This window comes from Diachasma alloeum, unplaced genomic scaffold (assembly GCF_001412515.2).
Source record: "Diachasma alloeum isolate Michigan unplaced genomic scaffold, Dall2.0 Dall_scaffold_00857, whole genome shotgun sequence".
NCBI lineage: Eukaryota > Metazoa > Arthropoda > Insecta > Hymenoptera > Braconidae > Diachasma > Diachasma alloeum.
Genome location: NW_021680978.1, coordinates 148,673 through 156,940, shown reverse-complemented (window position 1 = coordinate 156,940; position 8,268 = coordinate 148,673). Strand labels below are relative to the sequence as shown.

Below are 8,268 nucleotides of genomic sequence, written 5' to 3'. Positions count from 1 at the left end.
CCATTCTCCTTCGATGATTTTCTCCTGGCCGTCCAACTCCTCAACTGTGAGACCGCTAATGTTCTCGGCTGACTGCAACAATTCTTGATAAATATCATTAAATGACTTTACCTTGAAGTCCAGTTTATTTATTTGGAACTTCTGAGTCTCTGTGAGTTCGCCTATTGCAGGTCCCCTCTGGGCTACAGTGTGTTTAATTTCTTGTTGGTGAATGGAAGTTGCATTAGGGAACTGCGGTGTATTTTCTCCACTGAAGTGCGCTTGGGACGGATTCTCAGTAATTTGGATAATTGGCTCAATTACGCTTGGCGTCTCCTCAGTGCTTTCATCCATACGTTGATTATCTCCTAACTCTGCGTCTGACATNTGAGGTTCTCCGCAGTTGCCTTGGTGATCTTCGGGAGGTGGAGGATCCTGTTGAACAGTGCTTGAGCGATGAGTCTGGGATCCTCATATTTCCTCACTAGCTTCTGCCAGGCCTTCTCATAATTCTCATCGGTCACCGTGAAGGTGTCGATGAGATTTGCTGCCTGTCCCTTGAGAGCCTCCTTGAGGCGTACTAGCTTTTGCACTGGCGGAATTGAATCGTCTTTTCCCACCAGTGACTGGAACAGGTCGCTGAACTGCTTCCACTCTGAGTATTTTCCTTCGAATGGTTTCAGTCCGATTCTCTTGAGTTGATTGGCTTGGCCTGATGTTGTTAATGTACTCGCTGATTCCCTCTTCTTGATGATTCCTTTGAGCTGATAGATGAGTGTGAGGCAGGGTTCCTTCAGCGTTGAAGCCCTCTGATAGGTCGTCTCAATAATATGTTGATGAGATGACAGGAGGGTCTCGCTGAGTTTGTCTTGGATGATGAGCAATTCATTCCATTTTCCTTCGATGATTTTCTCCTGGCCGTCCAACTCCTCAACTGTTCGACCGCTAATGTTCTCGGCTGACTGCAACAATTCTTGATAAATATCATTAAATGACTTTACCTTGAAGTCCAGTTTATTTATTTGGAACTTCTGAGTCTCTGTGAGTTCGCCTATTGCAGGTCCCCTCTGGGCTACAGTGTGTTTAATTTCTTGTTGGTGAATGGAAGTTGCATTAGGGAACTGCGGTGTATTTTCTCCACTGAAGTGCGCTTGGGACGGATTCTCAGTAATTTGGATAATTGGCTCAATTACGCTTGGCGTCTCCTCAGTGCTTTCATCCATACGTTGATTATCTCCTAACTCTGCGTCTGACATGGTGGTCGTCTCTGCTCTGGGTGAGGTAACTTATCGATAATAGGTAGATACCGACTGATGTTGACTTGATGCCCACTGTCGATAAGGTAGGGCACGTTATTAGGTGAGGGCGCTCTTCCAACTGCCTGTTGGATTTCGCGTAGCGCGCGCGGCTTGGGCCTCGGCTAGTCCCGACGGAGACCGAGGTTTTCCGAAGTTGCACAGCACTAGAGGTCGAAATGTCACTACCGGTGTTTACAATACCGAACTTCAACTGTAAACACTGGGCACAACACTCTGCACTGTTGATTGTCTTGACCTGTCCGTAGATTTGCTCGTGTGGAACCCGAAAGTCCGTTACACACGAGGCGTCTCTTTTATTCTAGAATTTTCCACTCACTCTCACGCACTTTTTCCCCATCCGGCTCGAAGGACCATTTGTTTGAGATTGAAGCTAAATTGAGATGCCGGTTGGGAAAAAAGTGGAATTGTGGAAGGAGGTGGAAAATTAAAACACGCGGAATAATAAAACCACACTGTTGATGTACTTTATTGTGGAATAACCCACGCGTCTTGATAAATTAATATTATTACACTGTTGAGTTGCTCGACAAGTCAATAAAAATGATTGTTTGAAAAATGCACTGCACTTGAGATTCTCTCGATATTGAACTTGATAATTGACTCAAATAATTGATAATTAACTCGGAATTAATTGATAATTGAATTGAATTAAATAGAGACGCTATACAAAGTGCTAGACTTAAATATATCGCGTCGATATACTCCGGTCATGTACTCGATCGCGCGGTTTTGGCAATACAATTTGCGATTAGAGTGACTCTGTCGGTGGCTAGAACGATACTACTTCTTTTTCGGCGATTTTCTTCGTAGCTGACCGTGATCCCGACGGGTCCCGAAGTTTCTCGAGAATTTCGTTGAGCCCGGTGACCGTTTGACCAGTTTGAATAGCTGAATTTCAAACAAGATATTTATGATAATTTCGCTATCTTTCTTCATTTCCAAGATATTCATCGATGATTGACAATAAGCGAAAGGCACTTATCCTAGTTTACCAATTCACGACAGAATTCAGGAATGGGACACTTTCTATAGGTGAATGATCTCCGTAAATTTAGCGAAATCGAGAGATTTGGCGGCCATTTTGACAACACCTAAATTATGTACTATTTATGTGCTTTTTTTTTTGGTATCCAAAAATTTTTTGCTTTGCTGGGGTAGTGGAAAATGAGGGGGAAAAAGCGTCGAAACCCATTAAACGCCATAACGGGAATTTTGGTTGGGCGGAGTAGTCCAAAGATGCATGGAAAATTGTGCTCATCAATATTCGTAAGCACAAATGATTTTTATTGCCAATAGCAACGTGTTGATTTATTTGTTATCAATGAATCTTCTTCTTCTCCTATGTCAACTGAATCGGATTTATAAATGCCTCGAGATTAATGTGCCCATCAATATTAGTTAACAAAAATGATTTTTATGGCAAAAATAGTTGTGTTGTATTTTTTATCAAAGACAGACCTAGTCACAGGACTTAGGCTCACAGACTAGACTCAGCTCACGCAGTATGTCTATTGACTTGGACTTATAAATGACTGGAGATTTATGTGCCCATCAATATTAACCAACAAAAATGATGTTTATGGAAAAAATAGTTGTGTTGTATTTTTTATCAACGACAGACCGAGTCACATGACTTAGGCCCACAGACTAGACACAGCGCACGCATTATGTCCATTGCCTTGGACTTATAATTGACTAGAGATTTATGTGCTCATCAATATTAATCAACAACAATGATTTGTATGGAAAAAAAAGTTGTGTTGTATTTTTTATCAAAGACAGACCGAGTCACATGACATTGGCCCCCAGACTAGACACAGCGCATGAATTATGTCTATTGACTTGGACTTAAAAATGACGGAAGATTTATGTGCTCATCAATATTAGCCAACAAAAATGATTTGTATGGAAAAAATAGTTGTTTTATTTTTTATCAAAGACAGACCGAGTCACATGACTTAGGCTCACAGACTAGACTCAGCTCACGCAGTATGTCTATTGACTTGGACTTATCAATGACTGGAGATTTATGTGCTCATCAATATTAACCAACCAAAATGATTTGTACGGGAAAAATAGTTGTGTTGTATTTTTTATCAAAGACAGACCGAGTCGCATGATTTAGGCCCACAGACTAGACACAGCGCATAAATTATGTCTATTGACTTGGACTTTTAAATTACTGTACATTTATATGCTGATCAATATTAGCCAACAACAGTGATTTTTAAATAAAAAATCATGGTGTTGTATTTTTTATCAAAGACAGACCGAGTCACATGACACAGCTCCCGTATTATATCTATTATGTCTATTAACTTGGACTTATAAATGACTAGAGATTTATGTGCTCATCAATATTAACCAACAAAAATGATTTTTATGGAAAAAATAGTTGTGTTGTATTTTTTATCAAAGACAGACCGAGTCACATGACACAGCTCCCGTATTATATCTATTATGTCTATTAACTTGGACTTATAAATGACTAGAGATTTATGTGCTCATCAATATTAACCAACAAAAATGATTTTTATGGAAAAAATAGTTGTGTTGTATTTTTTATCAAAGACAGACCGAGTCACATGACACAGCTCCCGTATTATATCTATTATGTCTATTAACTTGGACTTATAAATGACTAGAGATTTATGTGCTCATCAATATTAACCAACAAAAATGATTTTTATGGAAAAAATAGTTGTGTTGTATTTTTTATCAACGACAGACCGGGTCACATGACATAGGCCTACAGACTAGACACAGCACATGCATTATGTCTATTGACTTGGACTTATCAATGATTGTACATTTATGTGCTGATCAATATTAGCCAACAACCGTGATTTTTAAATAAAAAAATCATGGTGTTGTATTTTTTATCAACGACAGACCGGGTCACATGACATAGGCCTACAGACTAGACACAGCGCATGAATTATGTCTATTGACTTGGACTTAAAAATGACGCGAGATTTATGTGCTCATCAACATTAGCCAATGAAAATGATTTGTATGGAAAGAATAGGGGTGTTGTATTTTTTATCAAGGACAGACCAAGTCACATGACACAGCTCCCGTATTATGTCTATTAACTTGGACTTATAAATGACTAGAGATTTATGTGCTGATCAATATTAACCAACAAAAATGATTTTTATGGAAAAAATAGTTGTGTTGTATTTTTTGTCAAAGACAGACCGAGTCACATGACTTAGGCCCACAGACTAGACTCCGCTCACGCAGTATGTCTATTGACTTGGACTTATAAATGACTGGAGATGTATGTGCCCATCAATATTAACCAACAAAAATGATTTTTATGGAAAAAATAGTTGTGTTGTATTTTTTCCGTACAAATCATTTTTGTTGGTTAATATTGATGAGTACACACAGAAAACGTTGTGCAGATTATCTGCAATCTTATGCAGGTTTTACACATAAGCTCCGCGAACCTCCCACTATGTGTAAAGTCTGCATAGTTATGCATGAAATATGCATAAAGTATGCATGAAATCTGCTAGTAACCAATTGCAGATTATCTGCACTATTTATGCATGTTCCGCCCATAAGAGTTCCGCAGAAAAAAAAGCCAGTACTCACCGAAACATTAACGAATTGCGACTTCAACAATTCGGAATTTCATAGAGAAAGCAAAAAAAAATTGTGAATTCTAAATCAATAATTTAAGGGAATAATGGGACAAAATAGAACAGTAGAGGAAAGTAAAAGAGCACAGTTTGTTGTATTAGTTTCGACTCTTCATCACGCTGTGGGTAGCTAAGGTTTCAGTTTGTCTCAGCCTCTCCTATAAAAGGTAAATAAGTTGAAGAAAATAAGTACGCACGAAAAAATTTAGTAGAAAATCCTCGCAAATTTGCTAGACAGTTCTTTTGAATTGTTAAATAGAAAATGTTCAATTGATGCAGTTCCACATAAAAACGCAAGGTCAAAAAAGTCAATCACGGGGATTTTTTCACTAATTTTTTTCTCCTGAGTGGTATGAGAGTTATTTCTCAGGTTGCATTTTAATGGTTTAAATGAGAACATTGCTGAAACTTGAAAAAGTAAGATTTCATTTTCTTCGTATATGCATCAAAAATGTCGTTTTTGTTTTTCACGTTTTTAGCTTAGAAATGCCCCTTGTACCACAGTTTTCATCCGATTTCAACTTTTTTTTTAAATGTTTGCTATACTCCAACGAACAAACCCAAGTATCCGTTTTGCTTTATATTTATCAGATAATGAGAAAATGATTTTTTTAGTTTCTATTTCTCTTTTTAGCAAATGCTAAAACTAGTTGTTTTTCGTTATTCCACGTTGTAATCATACGTAATCAAAATATTATGACAAAAAAATGGGGGAAAACAACGAATTTTAGCATTTGCTAAAAAAAGAAAAAAAAGAAAAAGTAAAAAAAAACATTTTCTCATCATCTAATAAATATAAAGTAAAACGGATACTTGGGTTTTTTCGTTGAAGTATAACGAACGTTAAAAAAAAAGAAGGTGTAATCGGACAAAAACTGTGGTCCAAGGAGCCTTTTTAAGCTAAAAACGTGAAAAATGACGTTTTTGGTAAATATACGGGGCAAAACGGTTCGAGTCCGAAATTTTTCTCACTTTTTTATATATCCCTTCATATATCAAAAGTCATCCAATGGCTGTTGAGGCCGAGTCGAGACTTTCAAATTTCACCGCGGTCTCCCCTTAAAAATTTTTTTTCTGAATGTTGTTCAAAACTTTAGAAATTCCTCGATTATTTTCGGAAACTCAAATTTTATTCAAATTTCCAGAACAGCTAAGAATTCTATTCAATTTTTTAGCAATTCCGGGAATTTTTTCACAGTTTCTAGAAACTCCTTGAATTCACTTAAAATTTCCAGAAACTCCCTGATTTTTCTCGATATTTCTAGAATCTTCTTGCATTTCCTTGAATTTTCTAGAAACTGCTTAAATCTTCTCGAAATTTCTAAAAACTCCTTGCATTCCCTAAAATTTTCTAATAATCCCTGAATTTCCTCGAAATTTGTAGAAGTTTCTCAATTCCCTCGGAATTTTTAGAAACTGCTAGAATTCCAACGAAATTTCTAGAAACTCTTTGAATTTCCTCGAATTTTCTAGAAATTTCTTGATTCCCTCGAAATTTCTCAAAGCTCTTTGAATTCCCTCGAAATTTCTAGAAACTCCATGCATTTTCTTGAATTTTCTAAAAATTTCTTGAATATTTTAGAATTTTCTAGAAACTCCTTGAATTCTTTCGAAATTTCTAGAAACTCCCTGAAGTCCCTTGAACATTCTAGAAAAATCTAGACCTGTAAGCTCAATTTCACAAAACGACTCCTCATAACGAAAACATAGACGTATTCTCATCAAAATTTTGCCCTTATGTGTAAACCATGCCAAATCTATGCGGAAAGTACGCATAGATGTGCAGATAATCCGCATAAAAATTATGTATTTCATGCATAGCTATGCGGGTAATCTGCATAACTATGCATGATTCACGCACTATTTATGCATGATTTGCACATAAGAGAGTGACTTCGGCTTATGTGTGAATCCCGCATAGCTATCCAGATTATCTGCACACTTATGCGGATAGTCTGCACAGCGTTTTCTGTGTGCACATAAATCTGTAGTCAATTATAATTCCAAGTCAATAGACATACTACGTGAGCGGAGTCTAGTCTTTGAGCCTAAGTCATGTGACTCGGTCTGTCTTTGATAAAAAATACAACACCGCTATTTTTTCCATATAAATCATTTTCATTGGCTAATATTGATGAGCACATAAATCTCCCGTCATTTTTAAATCCAAGTCAATAGACATACTGCGTGAGCTCTCTCATGTGGGATGGTCTGTTGTTGATAAAAAATACAACACCACGATTTTTTATTCAAAAATCACGGTTGTTGGCTAATATTGATCAGAACATAAATCTCTAGTCAATTATAAGTCCAAGTCAATGGACATAATGCGTGCGCTGTGTCTAGTCTGTAGGCCTCAGTCATGTGACTCGGTCTGTCTTTGATAAAAAATACAACACAATTATTTTTGCCATAAAAATCATTTTTGTTGATTAATATTGATGGGCACATAAATTTCCAGTCATTTATAAGTCCAAGTCAATAAACATACTGCCTGAGCTGAGTCTAGTCTGTGGGCTTAAGTCATGTGACTCGGTGTGTTGTTGATAAAAAATACAACACAACTATTTTTTCCATACAAATCATTTTTGTTGGTTAAAATTGATGAGCACATAAATCTGTAGTCAATTACAAGTCCAAGTCAATAGACATAATACGTGAGCTGAGTCTAGTCCGTGGGCCTAAGTCATGTGACTCGGTCTGTCGTTGATAAAAAATACAACACGACTATTTTTTCCATAAAAATCATTTTTGTTGGTTATTATTGATGGGCACATAAATCTCTAGTCATTTATAAGTCCAAGTCAATAGACATACTGCGCGAACTGAGTCTAGTCTGTGAGCCTATGTCAAGTGACTCGTTCTGTCTTTGATAAAAAATACAACGCAACTATTTTTTCCATACAAATCATTTTCATTGGCTAATATTGATGAGCACATAAATCTCTGGTCATTTATAAGTCCAAGTTAATAGACATAATACGGGAGCTGTGTCATGTGACTTGGTCTGTCTTTGATAAAAAATACAACACCATCATTTTTTATTTAAAAATCACTGTTGTTGGTTAATATTGATGGGCACATAAATCTCCAGTCATTTATAAGTCTAAGTCAATAGACATAATAGGGGAGATGGGGCAAAACGGTCCCCCTTCAATCGTCAATATTTTCCGATTCAATAATCCGATTGGGATGAGTTAGAACTCGTTTTGAAGAATGAAAAATTATCTTCAAAATGAAATTGAAACTGGGAATTTTCACAATGTCATTCACAAGTTATTGACAATTGAAGGGGGGCCGTTTTGCCCCACCCTCCCCTA

General features: G+C 36.9%; 1 protein-coding gene across 1 annotated transcript in view; it reads right to left on the bottom strand.

Annotated features, from left to right (window-relative positions):
- LOC107044980 overlaps window positions 1-1,235 on the bottom strand; it is a 5,360-nt gene extending 4,125 nt beyond the window's left edge. Inside the window, exon 1 of the mRNA XM_015267062.1 lies at window positions 365-1,235. Coding sequence (XP_015122548.1) covers window positions 365-1,235 — 871 coding nt within the window. The remainder of the gene's footprint in view (window positions 1-364) is intronic.
- Between the last annotated feature and the right edge of the window lie 7,033 nt (window positions 1,236-8,268).